The 21,373-nt window shown below is 40.8% G+C and overlaps 1 protein-coding gene across 1 annotated transcript in view; it reads right to left on the reverse strand.

Annotated features, from left to right (window-relative positions):
• CCHR4.PART0H5orf15 (chromosome chr4.part0 C5orf15 homolog) overlaps positions 1–17,025 on the reverse strand; it is a 499,490-nt gene extending 482,465 nt beyond the window's left edge. The window contains exon 1 of the mRNA XM_044069160.1: positions 16,705–17,025. Within this exon, the coding sequence (XP_043925095.1) occupies positions 16,705–16,975 (271 nt within the window). The 5' untranslated portion in view covers positions 16,976–17,025. The remainder of the gene's footprint in view (positions 1–16,704) is intronic.
• Between the last annotated feature and the right edge of the window lie 4,348 nt (positions 17,026–21,373).

Consider the following 21,373-nt stretch of genomic DNA (forward strand, 5'->3'; position numbering starts at 1 on the left):
AAAAGAACCTTGAGTAAGTTCCGGATCCGGTTTGGTTTGCTAGGACTGGCTGGATGACTATTTTTCTAGCAACTTTCGGACCTCTATAGTTGCTTGTTCCCTGTAACTGGGTGGATCATCCGGGATTCTCCTTATGGGTAGAGGGTGTGTGGCGAATGGTATGAAGTACCCTCTGGAAATTATACTTTGTACCCAGCTGTCTTATTTCTTGCCAGGCATCTGGGTACAAAATAAGCGACCCCCGACTGCCTCCAGAGCAGAACAGTCAGGCCTCCTTTCAGGAGCGCTGGTAAGGTTGCCCAGAGAAGCGATCCATCATCCCGATATTGCGGACCCCCTCTGCCGCGAGGGCGTCTTCCACTATTACCCCCCCTCCTCTGCCCCTGGAGAGGGGTTCACCGCGCGTGTCCCGAAAGGCTCCTTGGGCTTTCCGGAACCACATTTTCCCTACCCTTTGACCTTTGGGATAAGACCAGGTAGGGATGGAAAAACTGACTCCGACAGCAGAGAGAGTCTTTCCCTCCTGTTCACACCTGGTCAAAGTTTCCTTCACTTTAGGCCCAAAAAGGGATGAGCCATCAAAAGGGGTGTTTATGAAGGATGACTTGAAGGGCTCCGTGAAGGAACACAAGCACATCCAGGAATGTCTTCAAAGAGTGATTCCTGTACCCGCTGCCCTACTCGTTCCATCAGCTGCATAGGATATGAGACGTATGGATGAGCTGACAATAGAATTTAGGGTAGAAAGCTGGGCAGCAACTTTGTCTGCGGCTCCTGCAACTACTGTACCCTGAAGAGCATCTCCCAACTCCTTAAGGAGATCTCACTACAACCTAGTAAAATGGGTTAAGTAGTTCCGTGAAGAGAGAGTAAAAGTCGCTGAGCTGAACATGCGTTTCCCATATCTATCCATGATCCTAGACTCTCTATTAGGAGGATGGATAGATGAGGAAGTCTCAGACATTCCCTTTTTGGTGGACGCGCCACCACCATGGCATCAACAGGACTCCTTTGGTTAAGAACGTTTTATCTGGTGGGGCTGATATAAACTTGTTAGGCTTCCTAGGAACAGGCTCCATAGACTCCAGTGACTCCCACGCCCTTCGAGAGACCAACTGCATGAGCTCATCGAAGGGCGGAGACACCCAAGAGGTGAAGGGTTGACAGCCAAAAGCCTTCAGGAGAACAGACATCCTCAGTGGGGCTTTTGGACTGCCAATCACCCCTCTGCCGAAGGATCTCAAGTATCTCAGCAAAAGAGATGTCCTCAAAGGGGGACCCTTCTGACTCATCCAAGCCAGTGTCAGATGTTAAAGACTCCTGTGGGGAGTCCAAGTGTCTCCTCTTGCACAATCTCTTCCTGGAAATCTCCTCAGTGGGAGCTGCTGGAGTGGTCTCAGAAGAGCAGGGGGCACCCTGTGGGGCTACCTGAGGCTCTGGATCTCTACGCTTAGCCTGGACAATGGAAGCAAGGCCTGAAGACGATGTCTTGGGGGACGAAGCTCTCCTCATGGCTTCGTAGGCACCACAGGCTCCGATAGGAAGAAATCCACGGATCCGAGGGAACCATCAAAGCCTCCCGAACTAAGGCCGTGGGCTCCGAGCCGGAGGTAGGAGCCAAGGTCATCCGAGCCGAAGCCCCGAGAGGAAGAGTCAGCACCGACAAGTCGGTCTGACTATCCTCCCCAGATCCAACTGGAGAGAGTGTCGGCTCCTAGAGACCCCGGTCCGCACCGAGGATGGCAGAGTGTATGGAGCCATGGGCACTGGAGCAGGTCTCGCCTCCACGATCAACTTCCTGCTACCTCTGGCTCCGAAGGGCAGGTACGGCTTGGAGAAGTCATCAAAGCACGAGTAGTGGTCTTTGGCTCCGAAGCCGCTTGGGTTGGAGTCGACAATTTAGCAAGGCCTGGTGCCTGTAAAAGCTTCTGCACCAAATCGATCCATATTGAAATCTGAAAGGCTGACAGATGACCTAGATGAATGCACGGATGGTGCAGACTGAAGCAATGGTGACTGAGGCACTTCAGATACCGGCTCAAATGCTGTGGGCCGGCTCCGAAGTCTGTGGAGCCAATGTTGCAGAATCCTCCAACTTTTTTAGATTTCTTGGAATGCTTGGAGTCCTTAGATTCCACAGAAGATTTAGAGGACTTGGAAAATTTGCTGGTCACTCAAAGCCTCTTGAAAGGGGTGCTTTAACAAGTCCCTGTCCATCAACTTCCTCTTCCTCTCCAACACTTTCAACGAAAAGGAATGACATATGGCACAAGAGTCTTGTTAAGTGGACAGCTCCTAAACAATAAACATGTCACATGTCCATCAGTGACGGACATTTTTTGATTGCAGTCCGGACATTTTTCAAAAACAGACTTTGGATGTTTGTCTTTATCATCCGCCATAATAACTGCTATAAAACACGCAGATCAGATAAAAAACAAATTACTAGGCTCTAAACAACGCACACACAAACAAGCCTAAGAAAAAGTATCCCAAAAAAAGTTTAAACAACTAGGAAAAAACTATTTATACTAGAAAAAGCTATTTAAACACACACACTATATAGATAACTGGAAAAGGTTATTTATCACACTGATCACGAGGCCAAATGTTAAAGATTAATATTTTTAAACCCATGGGAAGGGGACCGCTAGAAAGCTGTCAAAGCTAAGTATCCTAAGAAAAATTTTCAGTAAAGTTATGAAAAATACGCTAAATTGTACTGGCCCGAGCTTGCACTGGAACCTCCAATCAGATGCCGTGGCAAACTAGATATGAGGTAATTCACAGTGCATCATGGGATAGGGGGGCTTGGCCTCGAGTTTTACATACGGCCGTATTGGAGCCAATGGATTGGCTCCGAACTCATCAGTCAAGAATGACCGGCGAGACTGAACACCTTCACATGCTATGTTTAGTAGCAAAGACACAAGCCATAGCAGGAGCACTACACAGAGTACTATAAAAATGGAAAAAAAATCCAAACTGCCCTAGAATGACAGGTCACCTAGGGCTTGGCTCTTGCCCTCGCTGGTTGTGGGGCTGTAGACAGCTAAACAGAGGAAATGAAAGGGCCACAAGAGCAAGGTTAAACAGTCTTGATGGACAAGTGGAGAGGAAGAAATAGGATGTAAAAAAGAAAGGACGCAAATATGGTCAGCATCAAATTATACAATGACTGGCCATTAGTATTCAAAAAGTAGCAGGCTGACCGGTCAGCCCAACCAGTGTGCCCATTGTAAATCTGAGCATATACCAATGGAAAAAGTTCCGGTTGCCCAGACTTTCTTCCATTAATATACGCAATAAAAAAATGTATTTTTTTTTAATGAAAGAAAACTCACAAAACTGGAGACCCAAGGCACAGAGAAAAATAAAAGGATAAATCAGGTAAAGAAACATACCTGATTATCCTTTTATTTTGTGTCCTGTCTCTCCTATACATTAAAAGGCTCCATTAAAAAAAGCAATGGAGATCTTTCCTTTCTCAGTTGCCTCCTTTACACAGCATTGGTGTACTGCAAAAGTATGGGAACACAAGTCCCATACGCATGCGCAGTACATCAGCAATGCCCCAGGATACCAAGGAAAAGCGGAAGAGTACCATAGGGCTGTTATACAAAGACATTTAAGAAAAGTAATTAAATAATGTCATTGTATAATCACAATAACCGACTCCGAGGTGTGGTATATTGAAGACTTACCCACAGTTGGCTTTGTTTAATTACCGACCATGGGTACGTGTTCACTAACACATTGTCAGGTATCACTACAGTATTTCATGGAAGCAGAAATTTTGAACAGGATATGATTTGAGGAGATTAATGTTTTCTGGTAAGCCAGACTGACTCCTGCCAACTGGAATAAAACATTGAAAATTCACGAGTGGCCATCCTCCTGATAGCCGAAAAAAATATGGTCATAAGAAAAGAATGAGGGTGCTGGAAAACAATCCATCACAAAACTGCAAGAGGACATCTATTCTGTACAGCTCCCAGTGGCAAGTCCTAATCTTTTACAGGCCTCTCTAGCAAAATGGTTACAAAGTGTGATGGAGTAGTCAGTGTTTTCTCTCGAACACTAATACACAGTCTTCTACATTTCACCAAGTATAACTTCATAACGGTGAGATGTCAGGCTGGCATCTATACCAGCCTACCCTCTCAGATTACCCAAAGGCTTAGAACAAGAAATGGATTTCTCTAATATGTTTATGTGATTGGAAAGGCCTTGCCTTGGGTTCTGGTGACCATCTTACTGTCTTGTAAGAATCGTATAGATCAAGTTCTCATCAGTACCTCCTATTTTGCAACTCACATCATCAGTCTCAGCAGCTACAGCTAAAAAGCATAACAGCAACGCCATACAGCTCCATGACATTTTGATTTAAGATAGTCATGTCACAACTGAGGTACCAGTATATCAAATTTACTTGAGGTTAATGCAGATATCACAGAGTTTAAAAAGGGTGAACCTATCCTTATGAAAAGGATTACAAAACTGGGATGAGGCTGTCTGATCACTCCTCTTACCTTGATCCCCACAAAGTACTGATGCAGCCTGGCTGAGTTACCAGTGACAATATTTCCCACACAAAAGTTAGACTTCTTCTGTGGAATGAACTTAATACATCAGGGAAAAAAAACAGGTTTAAAATATTATGAACATATTTGGCTAAGTAAAATGAATTCAACAGAACTGCTATTGAAAACCCAAATATCAGCTGATAAACCATTAAAAAATGAACTTCCTTATTAAAGTAGTTAAAAAAAAACAAACACACACACACCTCACAAAGTAATCCCTTGTCAGGCCAGCGGTGGCATGCCACCTCAAATTACATCATACGTAACTACAGCACACTACACTATTCAAAAATAGAAGTAGCTTTTTACTACCTACAAAGAGTGTTACTGTAATATCTAGATTGGGGTGGGGAGTTTTGCTGCCTCTGCACTAGTTTTAACAAGACTTCAGCTGTTTAAGAATTTCCAGAAACAGAAAGTTCAGATAAAAAAAAGAAAAGAATAATTCTTTGTGAAGAGCAGTGGAATACTCAAAGCATAACTGGAGAGAAAAAAACAAGGCACTAGGCAAAAGCACAGTAATCTTTATTTTCTTTTTTCCATTATGGACTGCAGTTAACTAACCAACAAGTCATTTTAATATCAAATATTTCCTATCTATATTGTCTGAAGAAAAAAGTTATTCCAAGAGTCTTTGCTATTACAATGAGTCTTTTTTGGTGTTAATTAGTGCAAGACAAGCTAACAAACTGCTAATGTAAACAGTTCACCTATAAACTACACTTCTACAATTTCATCCTCACACACATACCAGGTATTCAATATAAGCATATTTTTGCAAGATTTAGTAGTAGTGTACCATACAATATGGTCATATCACTATGCCCGATTTACAAGGCACTTCCAGCCCTGATAGAGCTGCTACACACCCACAAGTCAAACAGAGCAAGGGTCATCAGCTCTAGCATCTAAACTTACTCAACGACTCAAAGAAAACATGGAGGAGAAACAGATGTGTGCTTCAGAGATTACGTTTCAAGGGGAACAGGAAATGACTCTGCTTAACGTTAATAGGAAGCCTGTTCCAAAGAAGGAGCAATTAGGATTAATGAACGAGGAAATCTCAAAGTCACACCTGGGGTAGTGCCTATGCCCCATACTGACAGGGGCAAATATGTAAGATTCACAATGCACAGGTGCAAATCTATGAAATCCTCTTGCCCCAGGGGGCATATATTGGGTAAAATCAGGTTATACTGGCTAGGTTTGTAAGAGCCCTTAAGAGGCTAGCGTAGTAATGTTCTACAAACCTATTATACTTGTGCTCTTCTGCATATCTTTTAAGAGTGCATCTACACCCCTCATCCGTGCTAATGTCTTCCTGTCTTTTTTTACTCCCTTCACGAAAATACCATGTTAGCTTGGAAAACAATCCCAACTCAAGTGTTCCCTTGGCAGAATGAAGCTGTATGCCAGGGCTTTCTATGCCTAGCACCACTGAATGAAGCTGTATGCCAGTGCTTTCTATGCCTAGCACCACTGAATGTTTCCATGCAACTATAACTACTCTGAACTTGGTCTTACTCATCCAACCACACATCTCCCCATCTTTACCCCCATTCTGTGGTCTCATTTGTCAACTCCACAGCAAGTTCTAAATTCCTATTTTACTGCTACTCTAGAAGTAATGCAATAGGTCTGTCTCAGGAAAATATGACTAAGGTCAAGATCTAGTTACGGGCCACTTTTGCAGACTTTTCTTTGCAGTCAATGGAAAATTTGTAATATCAGGTTATGGCAATATGTATTTTTTCATGCTCATAAGTTCATAGTTAAGTACTGGGCTAGCTGCCCTTGCAGACCATCTTAAGCCTAGCCAACCTCCCTTCAAAGATGAGACTTAAACCTTGTACCTTGTGTCCATTATGTAAAAACCCCAATTATATTATACCAAACCCACTATATTAAAATCAAGGATGCTTTAGCTTCTACCAACCAACACCAAATTATCAATTTATTTCCGATTGTCACATGAGACTATTTGTTCAACTATGTTCAAGCAATCCAGCTCTTAAAATCTGGGTCAGTGTTGCCTATACTGTACTACAGCTGCAAGTAGGTCATGCAACAGTGTATGTACAGTTACAGTATCAAGACTGAAGTAGTCTTTGGCTTGGTGGCTTTAGTAATACTTCCTGCCAAATAACAAAGCACCTACTTCTGGCCGAATATATATTTTCTTTCACTAGGTCAGGTATTGCTTATGTGAACTTGTGTGAGAAGTTGGTTTAGAACTCCAATTAACATACCAACATACCAACTACACAATATCTCCAAGAATGAACAACAATGCCTGGCTCATTGGTGCAGAAGGACTGAGCCCAGACTGTGACCCAGACATCTAAGACTCATTCTGCAGCATCGAAACTAGAGAAGCCAGGACAGGAAGGAGAGGAGAGTACAGTTGTACAAGTTGAAGTTACAATAAACAGTAGATGTTCAAAGGATCGCTGCTGCAGTAGCCTTGACTATATGGGCTGCTACAAGGTTTATCAAATCCACCATTAGTCATTTTAGCTAAAACTGGTCTATCTTTAGATGGATGTAGACACTTACCTGGTTTTTGGGGGACAGCTTCATTCATGTTGGGCTTCTGCCATATCCTTCTGGCAACCAAATATACAAGATGGTCTGCAGGAGAGATCAACCAAGAGAAAGAAGAGGGCACACAGCCATATTCTAACAGCACTTCCTCATCCTGACAGGGTGGTGCCAATGGCCAAAATCCCTTTTGTTTCATCAAGTCTAGGACTTCAGATAAGACTCTTAAAGGGAGTCAACATGCTTCCTTTTACACGATCTCTTTCTGGAAATCTCTGGCTGGAGTCTCAAGAAGATTCAGCTTGCACCTGCTGCAAGTCTCCAAAAGAAACAGCTCTGCTCGGTCCCTGGGAGCCATTGAAAAAGGTGCAGTACCTGGCTGGAAGCTATAGGCTGACCTGTTTGTGAAGGTGGAAAACATGTGAAGGGAGAAGTTCTTGGGGGTTATGAGACACTTTTGAAGGAGCTCAAGCCACTCTAGCACTAGCTTAGGGAAGGAACCAATCTGACAAGCAGCTCAGTTCCTAAAGTCAAATAAACTGACTGATAAAATAGGATCTGAAGCTGTGATTACAAACAAGAGCATAAAGCCTGTGCAAGCATTCTGACAAAACTGTGTAGGACTATGTAAAAATCTATTACCTGCACCTTAGTTCTGCAGAGAAGTGTAGCAAATATTATGAAAATACAAGTTTTGCATGTACACTCACTAGTGTGTCTACATCCTGTCAGAATAAAGGCTTAGGGTACAGATTTAAAATGCTGAACTAGCATGAACTGTAAGATACAGGGGAAGCTACAGCAAACTCAGAAAGGAAGAAGCTTATCAGTAAATTCATTGCTAGCTAAAAATCTGTCAATGTTGATTTATATCAGGAAACCCAAGAGTCCTAGTATTATAATCCAAAAGGTACTATGAATGTATTCAGTTACTCATCCTCTCAATTATGCTGATGAACTCTAAAATAAGGGAGTGGGAGCAGTGAGCAAAACTTAAATAATCTTTTGTATAGACCTCTTATAGGGCAGGGGCACTGTTTAGACATTAAGTGGGCTCATATCAATTTTCTAGTCTTTCATATTATAAACAAAAATTACCAACAGCGGTCTTCAGTCATCTTCTGGTGTATGTAGGCACAGCAAGAAGTTTAGTGTTTTTGTAAAAATAAATTATGTTTTCAATTTAAGTGAGTTTAGTATAATTTTAATTAAAACAATTTTTTCAAGCATAAAAGCATGCAGATGGCCGATTGTTGAAAGGTATGAGAATATATAAACCGAACCGGTAAAACAAAACTGGTATTTGTACTTCAAAAACAGGCTGCTTAGCTACAGCTACCATAAACTAATAAGGTATGACTGGCGTAAAATGAGCAACTAGCAATTTTGACCTGGGAGTACCTCACTGATCTGGCTGATGGTTCTGCTAGTATGGTGCAACACTGCTAAGTGGTGGCACCAAAATGGTATTAATAGCCCCTTGCAAAAAATATCTCTATGGATAGATAGATAAATGTAAAATTGTACCAGCCAATGCTCTATTACCAGTTGCAACACAATACTGCAAAGAACAGATTTGAAATCAAAGAAGGCCAACTACTAAAAAGCCAGGGGCCATACACTAAGTTGCTTTACTCTTACACTATACAGTATATTTGTGAAGTATGGGTGTAATGGCAGGTATTAATCAAAGCCCAAGACAGCAGTGCCCATCTGTAATATATATATATTACAGATTTTTTTCTGGTCCGAAAAAAAAAAAAAAAATGCAATGTCCCGAAAACAGCCCAGTGATTTTTCCCGGGTGGGGTCACTGTTCCATGTCTTCGGGATTTTGTCATTTCGACATTTAGCGGTCAATAAAACAGCATTCGTTATAGTAAGTGTTCGCGTAATAATGAACCATATTATATATAGTGTATATATATTCAGATATCTATACACACGTCTTGGAAAATGGCGGCAAAGCCTCTCTTCACTTAATGGGTGAAATCATACACAGAATACATACCTATGGGCAATCTGGACATCTCCAGTTTACCCTCATCACATCTTTAGGAAATGGGTGAAAACAGAAACACCCAGCGAAAACCATTATGGACACAGAAGGGAATGTAGACTCTGCACAAAAACCATCCTAGTGGAGAACTGGAAAACCAAGCTCTACAAGGCAATAATGTTAACTACACCACTATGCCACATTTAACAGAAAAAGAAACTTCAGCTGAAGAAAGAAGGAATCCTCATTACCGCCACCACCACCACCCACAGTCAAACTCCCTTTTGTCATTCTTTTCTACATTGGATCAGGGTGTTGTACCAACCACCTCTCTTGATTCAGTGCCAGTCTCCTACCTTCTCTGGCATGCCAGTCTCCTACGCAACTGGAGTTGCTTTAGCTTGTGTGTGGAAGTTATAATGTCTCTGTCTGTCTCATAATGGACATCTTACCAACTGTCTCAGGCATTTCATCTCCAGCAACTCTAGCTTTCGCAACTGCCCTGCCCAAGTTTCCACAGCACACAGAAGTATTGTTCATGCTACTCTTTTGTGCACTTTACTTTTCAGCTTCTTCGGTATTAATCTGTCACAAACTCCCCTACAGCACCTTCAAGCTCTAACTTTGACCTACTCATTCAGACAAAATCTCTGGGACAGGTGGTTGAGGAGAATGAAAGCTGCTAACCATCTTCCACCATTTCCTCCTCTTTCACCTTCTTCTGAACCCCCCCCCCCCCATCTGCTATGACAACTGTGTTATCTATGCTGCTTTATCCCAAGTGCCTTCAGTTTTGCATTTCACGCCATCATTTACTGAAGTCCGTGTGTACAGAGTCTGCTTGATGCCACATTGTCTGCATACAGCAGCTTTGATGATCTACAACAGAAGACAGAATGGGGAAGACATAGTAAGAAAAGTATACGCACACACAATAAGTGGGCTCAGAGCTAAACCTGGTGACACCCACTCACTCAGAACCCCTCTTAGTCCAAACATTGTTCATGCTTGTGTCATTGCGTTCTTGTACCAATTAAAAGTTGATTTGCACATTTACACTGCAATCAGAAAGACACACTGCAAGTTATGCTCTCTTTACAAAGCAAAGCACCTGCTAAACGATCACAGTAAAACAAATAGCTACCACCTCGCGTCTCCTTCCTACCCTCCTCCATGCCTCAACAATATTCACAAATCTCAACACTTCTACCAAAATACACACAAACTAGAAAGCAGCTAGCAAATTTGCCTGCAGCCTCCCAAACCACTCCCACCACTGTACACAGTGCTCAATACCCTCAAACGGCCTGAAATGTCTTAACATATTACCCTCACCCAACTTAACACACCACACAAAATACTTCACAAAACCTTTGCTGTCAAATCTCACCCAATGGCATGTACCAAGATCCTCAGAAGTTAAACTATAGCTAATAAATCAAATTACAGTGACTCAATATTCTGTCACCATCTACACGGCACAGACCAAACTTCCAGACCACACCAGTCTTAAATAACTTGCAACAATTCAAATCTACTACAAAATCTCACCTAGCAACTAATAAAAACTATACAACTGTAGAACACCTACAGTTTGACATTTGCAATCCTGTGTCCAACCTCTGTCCACTATATATACTATAAAAAACTAACATAGTATTTTTGATTTTACTCAATATCCTGAAAAAAAGCAGTTAAGTCTTACCATAACATTCCATCTGTGCTGTTGATCTTCGTTCATTAATTACTGATGGATTACCTGTTCCGTCCTCAGAACCGAACCAGCCAATATCAAGCTCGCATCAGCCAAAAACTCTCGAGCTAAGGTCCTACCCACATGCTCTACTCCCGGTTAACTCAGATCAAGTTTGCAAGTTGATAGATAAAAGTACAGGCTACCTCTGGTAATAACAGACCAACCAGAAAGGAGTACATGAGATCAACCAAGAACCTCCGGATGGGAAGTAATGAATGAACGAAGATAAACAACACAAATGGAACGTTATTGGCAAGACATAAAACTTCTTTATCTGGTGGTGTTAATCTTTGTTCATTCCTTACTGATGGGACAGAGTCCCCAGCTACATGTATTCCTGGGTGGCCCTCATGGAAGGACATTCCTGAGCACCATGGAACCAAAGGAAGCTCTACCTCGGGAGGCAAAGTCCAATTTAAAATCAAGAATAAATGTATGAGGGTTAGCCCAAGTTGCAGCTGAGCAAATATTGAGGGAAACCTTGGCATGGAAAGCTGCTGAAGTCACCACAGATCTTGTAGAATGTGCTGCGACTATGAGGCAAGGTGAGATGTTTTTGTTGTAGATAAAGGTAATACATTAACTTCATGGTTGAGAAATTATAACTTTTGATACAGGATAACTCCGTCTAGGACCAGAAAAAGCCAGAAACAGCTGGTCTGCTTTACGGGTAGATTTTGTTCTGTCCAGATAAAATTGTATTTGTCTATGAACATCCAAGGAGTGTAAGCAATACTCTCCCTTGTTAGAATGGTTAGGAAAGAACACTGGGAGATCAATAGATTGGTTGATAGATTGCTCTGACACCACTTTTGGTAAAAAGGCAGAAATGGTTCTCAGTGATAACCTATCCTTATGGAAGATGAGATAAGGAGGTTTGATGCAAAAGTCCTGAAGTTCTGATAATCGTCTAGCCGATGTGACTGCAGTAAGTTTTCCAAGAGAGAGATCTTACATCACAAGAGGACACAGGTTCAAAGGTTGGAGCTGTTAAAGCTTGCAGAACCAGAGTCAAATCCTAAGTTGTACGGGTTCTCTGAAGGGAGGTTTTAGGTGGAGAACTCCTTTCAAGAAAGTCTTACAGAGGCTGTGTGACATAAGTGAAGAAGCCTGAAAACCAATATGAAAATTCGAGATGGCAGCTAAATGTACACAGATAGTAGAGGCCGACACCTCAAAGTGGAAAAGATGTGATAAGTAACCTAATGCGAGTCGACATTATAGGTTCATAGGTTTATACTAGGCTATCTGCCCTAAGGCATTTATAAGCCTAGCCCAAATTTTTGTGGCATACGCCACCCCTTATATGAAAAAATACTGTGCCCATTAGTTTGTTGTGCCTCTGTCCAGCAGTGACACAGAGATGATTCCCGGGGTAAACCTACGATCTCCCATCCACAGGTCAAGATTTCTCTTGAACAGAGCCAGCGAGGTGCTCTGCCTCACATGGACCGGGATTTTATTCCACAGCATAGGGAGTCCGAGTGATAAATCTATCCCTCCAGCACGTCCTATTTACATCCGTGCTAAGGTTTAAGTCGCTTGCTCTAGTGGTTTTGGTGGATTTGGATTTTTTGAGGTGGAGCATGTCCATTAATTCCGGGTTGGACATGGCCTTGTATGTCAGGCACATGTCACCTCTGAGCAGACTGTATGCGACTGAATAGAGCTGGAGTTTCTTCAATCTGGCAGCATGACAGATTTTGGAGTCCCTTTACCCTTTTGGTGAGGAACTTTTGGGGTCTCTCCAATTGCTGCAGATGTCGGGTGAGATACATCCCGAATGGGGCATTGTACTCTATCACTGGTCTGAAAAGTGAAGAGTACAGGGGAACAATGACCTCACTAGATCTGGATGCGAATCCCTTCATGATCAGGTGGGCAATGTAGAAGGTCTTTCTAACCACTTTAGCAACGTGAGTGTCAAAAGAAAGGTCACTGTCAACCTGGGTCCCCAGGTCCCTGATAACCTCTTCTGTGCTTAGTGGACTGCCACCTATATGGTAGCTTGGGGTTACCTTGTTTTTCCCGAAGGGTATGACTATACATTTTTTGGCGTTTAACTTCATTATGGTAATTAGCTGTTCTGAAGGGAATCTGCATGCATAGATGTGCATTTACAAACATGTACACACACACAACTATAGCACTTGCGTTGCCAGTCTGTTGCACTTTTCTTTAAATAGCTTTGCATTTTTTTTTTTTTACAAGGGAGATGTTATTCTTACTAAGACCACAAATCTAATAAAACACTTAATATGAGCTGTGCAGATACGTGCTACAGACACAGCTTTCAGGATTTATTTCACCCCATGCTTATAACTAAAATATATTCTGAAAACAATAGTTATCTGTAGGTCTGAACACATTTCACTTACGGAATAAATGAATTATCGGGAAATTAACACATGGTCTGCAAGTGACAATTTAAATATATGACCTGCACTAAAAAGAGAGCAGAACAGTGCTGTGACTTTTCAATATCTGCACTACACAGAAGAGACTACTATTTAATAATAAACCAAAAATACTTCTCATACACTAGTCAAACAATCTGGGCAAATGGATGTGTAGCCACAAATTTATTCCTGGTTTAACAACCTTGTCCCTCATGGATAGGGGAAAATATAAAAAGTTCTACTCATCTCTGGGTTATCATACTTGAAATACAAGTGCTAAAAACTTCATGAAAACATATGACAAACCTAAAGATTCTCACAGATCAATAGCTTAGCAAGTACCAATGAACCTATATACGACGCAGCAGCTGGGTTTTTTACCACACAGTTCTTGGCTCTCCTGAAGGTGGTGCCTTCTATGTGCCAACTGTACATCTTTCCTGTGCCCTCATGGGACTTCCAGTTTTCACCCACATCCAAAACCTAGTGCTGAAAAGCATTTGCCCAACTAGCAACACTGTTTGCTTGCTTCTTTTCTTACAGTAACCTAAAAGTTACACTTTCCTTAAGAATATGTCGCTGATAAGGTAAGCTTCAACTTTTCAGATGTCAGCTTAATGAAAAAGTGTGAGAAAGCCACAGACTAACAGATACATAGCCTTGCATGTACAAAGGAGGTCCATTAAAAATTCCTTGGACGCACCTCATGTAATCCCAAATTTGATGCCACCACAGAGCATTAAATGTTTTGAGACATGGTTTAATAACAAAAAAGATATTTATAGCACCTCCTATACCAAGACAACAGATATTGCCAATATACTGTCCGACAGATTCAGTGCCAACTTTGCCCCTCTCTCCCCCCAAAAGGACCAATCACAATACCAGTAGATTGCCAGGCACCCAGTATTACTGCTGCACAGTTTAAAACGGCACTGTCCAAGGCCAAGGCCAAGAATACAGCTTCTATAGAATGTGAGAATATCCCTGGCTGTGTTCTACATAAACTACAGAGTGAACTGGCACCTCACCTGTGTGCCCTGTTCAATCACAGCCTCACCACAGGGTTTGTTCCTACCGAATGGTGCACTGCTATAGTCATCCCTCTCCACAAAGGAGGAGAGACTACAGACCCTGGAAACTATCACCCCATTAGCCCGAGTCCGACATACGAAGCTATGAAATGCATCATGGACCTAACAAACAAGGATATAGGGAATCTCCAGACTCTGGATCCCACACAGTTTGGTTCTGTGAAGGGTAGGTCATCCCTGCTCAACTTCTCTGAGTCAGTCACCAGAGCTGTGGATGAAGGCAAGGTGGTTCTACAGCATACCTTGATCTGGCCAAAGCATTGGATACCATTCTCCACTCAGGAATCATAGAAAAACTCACTAAGCTAGGCATCAACCCATATATTGGGTCGCAAACTGGCTCACAGATGGAGTCCGCTACTTTCGCACCGTGGGTTCTAAGTCAGACTTCCAACAGTTACGAGTGGAGTCCCACAGGGTTCGGTCCTGTGTGCCTGACATACAAGGCCATGTCCAACCCGGAATTAATGGACATGCTCCACCTCAAAAAATCCAAATCCACCAAAACCACTAGAGCAAGCGACTCAGAGACTCCCTATGCTGTGGAATAGAGTCCCGGTCCATGCGAGGCAGAGCACCTCGCTGGCTCTGTTCAAGACGACCTGTGGATGGGAGATCGTAGGTTTACCCCGGGAATCATCTCTGTGTCACTGCTGGACAGAGGCACAACAAACTAATGGGTACAGTATTTTTTCATATAAGGGGTGGCGTAAGCCACAAAAATTCGGGCTAGGCTTATAAATGCCTTGGGGCAGATAAACTAGTATAAACCTATGAACCTATGAACATCTGAAGATGGACTACAGTTAATAAAAATGGCCAAAGAGCCTATATATAGCATTGGCAATACAACTGTTACCAGAAAGGAATATACTTAAAGAAATAAATTCATGCCTAATAAAATTTTTATGGTTTCCCAAAAGAAAGAGAATAGCTTTAAAGAAGTGTATAATAAGAAAATGGAATACAAACACAATACCAACTTTGGAAGACTTCTACACCCTACTGAATACCACAGCATTATTGGAAATTAAAATGAAAGAACTAAAAATGTATCCAAAGCAATTTATCAACAATCCTTGTGAAAAGTCATTGTTGATTTACACTATACAATAACTGATCCGACACTCTGATTGGATTGGGCATACTTATAAAGTAACTGTATACATTAAGATCCGTTGTAGTGGCAGGCTAATATAAATATAGTGTACATATAGTTATTTAAGAGATTATATATAAATACTATGGAATTCATTCAAATGTATTTGAAAAATAAAAAAAAAATAGAAAAAAGAAGCAGAGGCCACCACACTCAGGACAATACCTGTACTGTTTTCACCTTCCCTCCCTGTTATTTTTTTTTTTTTATATCTGACAATATCTCCACTCAGAGTCAATCCGGCATCCCAATTAAACTTTTTTTCCCCATTTCGTGTTTACAAAATTTACAACCAAATATTAGAAGAATAATTCTGATCCTTGCACCGTTCAAAGACAAAACACTTATTACACATAAAACAAAACGTGGACGTATTTTACTTAAAACATAGTACAGTCTGCCGAACGTACTTTCAACTGCTACGAATCAAGACAGCAGGCAGATACACACTGCACCCTTGTAATACAATCGCTCTACACACTTCGGACAGAGAGGCATTGTACCATGCACCACATTTATCAACCAATCAGGGTCAAGTCCCGAAAAAGACAGGGACACTCACCATTAACTTCACACATTTACAGAATAAGAGAATCCGAATTAATATGCATTTCCTGAAGCAAACAGACGTCTAACTCTTAATTATGGTTATTATTAAGTGGAACGCACGACCTTTCCTCCAAACGTAATCAGCTTTAGGAGGGATTAAGACGGATAAAGCTAAAGGAGTCAAAAATCAGGGACAATGTATGCCACGCACTTATATTAGTAATATTAACCAGACCACTGAACCAACATGACCTCCAGAAGTTAATCGCTTGAAAATGTTTACAAACTTCTGAATATTAAAAAAAAAAGTGTACCAGAGAAAAGAGTGGGTGAACAATGTTATATGGGAGGAAATCATTCTCACTGAATTATCTCAATAACTGAGATTCAGTCGATACATCAAAAACTTGACGATCTCTACCAAGTGTGAAAGCAGCTGCATATACCTTAACAATAAGAACAACAGTTATAAACTTTTAGAATTAACTAAGCAGTACTTCCGGGTTCTCATCCTACTGCAACGGTCTTGTCTTCTTCATAGTTCCATAATAAACATACTAATTTTGCTTCTATTTACCTGATCAGAAGTAAATACAGTACACGCCGAATGGTTTAACTTACGTTCTTCACAGCCACTCAGAGGAAAACCACATAAAAGTATCACCATCGCAAGAACTGTAGATGAAGTCTTGCTGCCTCCCTCCATTCTTGTACTTGCAGCCATCTTCAGTAAGAATACCAATTTGCGTAGTGGTTCACGATAGTATGACGCCTCACACAAGTGGAGGGAGCGTGAGAGGGCCGGGCCTCCTGTCACACCACAAGGAAACATTTCAGTCGTTACGGGGTCTCGGAGCATGCATGCTAAACCGGACCTAGAACACAGTGGCATATCCTGCTCTAGGGCGGGGCGGTGGTACCCAACCGACCTGGCTGTTGTTAGGTTTCTAATAAAGTCAGTAAGCACGAGGGAAAAACAAGTGCAAGGTCGTCATACCTTCAATTCACGTGCATGTTTAGGTAGTTACTAAGGCTTTATTGCCCTGACACTGCGAATGATTTTAAAGCATGACCGTATTTTGGTTTCTCACCAGGAAGTTCCACGTATAGGTAGTCCATTTCAGTGGGCGCGGGAGGAAAAGCTCCACATACTGTCTTACTGTTACAGAATGTATAAACATAACAGTTGTGGAATATTTAGTTATAATTAAAACATAAACATCTAAACTTCCGCAATATTAGAAATGCACCGGTCACACAGTTATGAATGCAATGCATATAGTAAAACGTTAGACCTAGTCACTGGAGACCTTATATATATCTAGATGATAAATAGACAGCAGCAAGAGGAAGATAGTAGTGTTGCTTGTGATTTGATAATATTTTGCAGACTGAACAACTTCATTTGGTCCAGTACTCCAAGCAGTAAATCATGGTTGTAGCTCACAACTAAAATTGCAAAGCCAGTTGTATATATGTGTGTGTGTATATATATATATATATATATATATATATATATATATATATATATACCTGTATAAATATATATATATTTATACAGATATATATATATATATATATATATATATATATATATATGTACATACATACAAATACTTGACACACACATAGTCTTTCAAATACTTGTATTCTTCCTCCAGCATTCAAACACATGGTTGCCATTCATGTACTTAACAGTCACTCTCCTTTCCAACTGAAAATATTACAGTTGTATTTCATATCCAGCTTCGTTGAGAAACTTGTTTAACAGTATTTATAGATTCACAGATTAGTACTAGGTTAACTGCCGTTGTGGGCCATTTTAAGTCTAGCCAGTTACTCTGTGTGAGAAACAAACCCTGTACCTTGTGGCTGTCAGGTAAACACCTTAACCATTATGCCAATCTCCCATTGTGTAAGTTGTCATGCCTTGCTGCATGGCCACCAGCATGGATTTAGACATTCTTTTGGTACACAAAATGCATCGCTATCTGCCACAGATAGCATTTTTACCAGCATTAACCATGGCCTTATCTCTAAAAATGTTTGTTGACATGACATATGGCCTTTGAAACAGTTAACCTTACCCTCTTACTCCAAAACCTGCACAAAATAAACTTTTGGAGAAAACACTGTTTGCTGCATTAAAACCAATTACAAGCTACACCTTTCAAAGTCTGTGCTAACAACTTGCTGTATAAACTAGGCACACAACACAGGAGTACCACAAGGCTCTGTCCTTTGGGCCTGTTATTATTCTCCCTTTTTAAATTACATCACGTTATGTACCTAATCATAAAACATTCATGCATACTGATGATATACTACTAATCAAAGATCACAAGTCTCACAATCACTTCAAAAAGATACCCAGGCTCAATGCTCACACTTCTGCAATTGGCATCCCAATAATAAACATCAAACCATTAGTTTCAAAACTAATATCATAATCTTCTCCACCTCTATGAAACTGAACTCAATCCAAACTTAGTCATAACAGACTTAAAAGGAAATGGTATATCAAATGCTACAGAACAAAAATACATTGGAGAAGCATTAAACCTTTATTAAGCTTTAATACATATACAGATGAAATTGTCAGCAATGTATTGTCACAACTTTCATTACGTTGCAGATTTCTTCTCTACTCTATCCAGAAGCATGCACACCACTAACCAAAATTGTCATAATTCCCAAAAATGAATATGCCAGCTATCTATTTACCTTACACTCTGCAAAAACACATACAAAAAATAAATATAGTTGAAAACAGAATATTCAGGTTTACCCTCCTGGCAGGTACAAACAACCACCATTGTATCCTATATGAAAAAGGCTCACTGGCTGCCAATTAAGTACAGAGCCACATACTTACTGAACTCATCTTTAAAATTCTCACACACACTCACTGCTCTCCACTGAAAGGCTTACTCCAGGTTAGGCATCAGAACTACATACTTCCTCAGGAACAGTGAAGAAAATGCAATAGCTCTGGTTAGATCTAAATTTAAACTAGCCAAAAGAGAAACAAAACTATCCAGAATAGATCCAGCTATATGGAAATAGCAACTGACATATATAAGAAACATGAAAACAATTCAGACATTCAACAAAAAAATCTTGAACAGTATTTACAAAATTAATCTAAATGCAACTGCTTTTATGACACTGGCTAATTGTTTCAGCTCCTAAAGTTGCAGTGAATGTACATTCTGAATGTTGATACACTGAATAACCTCCTTTACATCGTATATTAAATTATGCTACTGTAAAAATCTTTTTGTACTTTAGACTGTGTAATTTATGATGACTATTATTAATAGTAAACTGTATAATCGTTATTTTTTCATAGCACTTACTGTTAACTGATTATACTGTACAATTGTACCTGGGGTGTGGCTGAAATAATCCATAGATCAGCCCACTTACCCAGTTATCAAATCATAAATAAATAAACAAATAAATAAACTGCAATCCTCAGCGATTTACTAGAAAATCAAAAATGTTATGAGGGACAGAGCAAAAACATTAAAATTAGGGACATTCTGCAAAATTAGAGACAGTTATGATTATGGATCATACTGAATATGTAGTCTAGTTCAGAGCAACAAAAGAAATAGTGATGCACACAAAACTCGAGTGTCTACAGGTTGAATGGAACAAATTATGATATACTTCTTTGCAAAATTTAATTGCATATTTATGAGTTCAGCATCCTATGCAAAGATAAGTAAGGGAAAGGCCTAGACAAGGATGGAAATGAGAGGAATCCGAGTTCAATATTGAAACTATACACACAGTTACAGAAGAGAAGAAAAAATATTTGTGAGTATCTTGAAAATATTCTTGCCTGGGAGTTGTCACATAGTTACAGGAAGAACCTTCCATAGTTTGGATACTATGTAGCTTACATCCTTCTAAGTTGGGAACTGCTGATTGAAGGCTCAGTGTCTGTTATTCTAAAAGTGTATTAGTTCTGGTTTAAGCACTTGGGCTTCAGGCCAGTTATTTTACATTAAGAAGGTTCGTGGTCTGCACTCTAGTGGGAGGAGAGGCTGGACTCTGCCCTTCTGAGCTGGGAATTTCTGGTTAAAGGCTTATAGTGCCTGCATATTTGAACTGTTTCTTACTGAAATTGGTGCGCCTTGTTTGCTGTAGCATAGACCAGATCCAGGCCTGCTGAATCTGGCTTTGTTTGCATAACTTGAGCACTAATCCAGGCCTTCTTAAAAGTATTCAATTGTATTTATTACTGCTTGGTAGTAACCTGATTAAAGTGTAGCTATCATTCTAAGCCTTTTGGTTTAAGCACTTGGGCTTCAGACCAGTTGTTTTACATTAAGGTGGTTTGTGGTCTGCACTGTTGTGGCAGGACAGGCAGCTTACATCCTTCTAAGTTGGGAAATGCTGACTGAGGGCTCAGTGTCTGTTATTCTAAAAGTGTATTAGTTCTGATTTAAGCACTTGGGCTTCAGGCCAGTTATTTTACATTAAGAAGGTTCGTGGTCTGCACTCTTGTGGGAGGAGAGGCTGGATTCTGCCCTTCTGAGCTGGGAATTTCTGGTTAAAGGCTTATAGTGCCTGCATATTTGAACTGTTTCTTACTGAAATTGGTGCACCTTGTTTGCTGTAGCATAGACTAGATCGAGGCCTGCTGAATCTAGCTTTGTTTGCATAACTTGTGCACTAATCCAGGCCTTCTTAAAAGTATTCAATTGTAATTATTACTGCTTGTTAGTAACCTGATTAAAGTGTAGCTATCATTCTAAGCCTTTTGGTTTAAGCACTTGGGCTTCAGACCAGTTGTTTTACATTAAGAAGGTTTGTGGTCTGCACTGTTGTGGCAGGACATGTAGCTTACATCCTTCTAAGTTGGGAACTGCTGATTGAGGGCTCAGTGTCTGTTATTCTAAAAGTGTATTAGTTCTGGTTTAAACACTTGGGCTTCAGGCCAGTTATTTTACATTAAGAAGGTTCGTGGTCTGCACTCTTGAGGGAGGAGAGACTGGACTCTGCCCTTCTGAGATGGGAATTTCTGGTTAAAGGCTTATAGTGCCTGCATATTTGAACTGTTTCTTACTGAAATCGGTGCGCCTTGTTTGCTAAAGCATAGACTAGATCCAGGGCTGCTGAATCTAGCTTTGTTTGTATAACTTGAGCACTAATCTAGGCCTTCTTTTTTGGAGAAGGTTCCCCTACACCCCAGTGGCAGGAGTGTGCAGTTAGAACTTGTCTGATTGAAGACTACAGGAACAGGGATCAGTTTTGAGATTTTTTTTACTAGTTAATT

This window comes from Protopterus annectens, chromosome 4.part0 (assembly GCF_019279795.1).
Source record: "Protopterus annectens isolate FY-2018-M chromosome 4.part0, PAN1.0, whole genome shotgun sequence".
Taxonomy (NCBI): Eukaryota; Metazoa; Chordata; order Ceratodontiformes; family Protopteridae; genus Protopterus; species Protopterus annectens.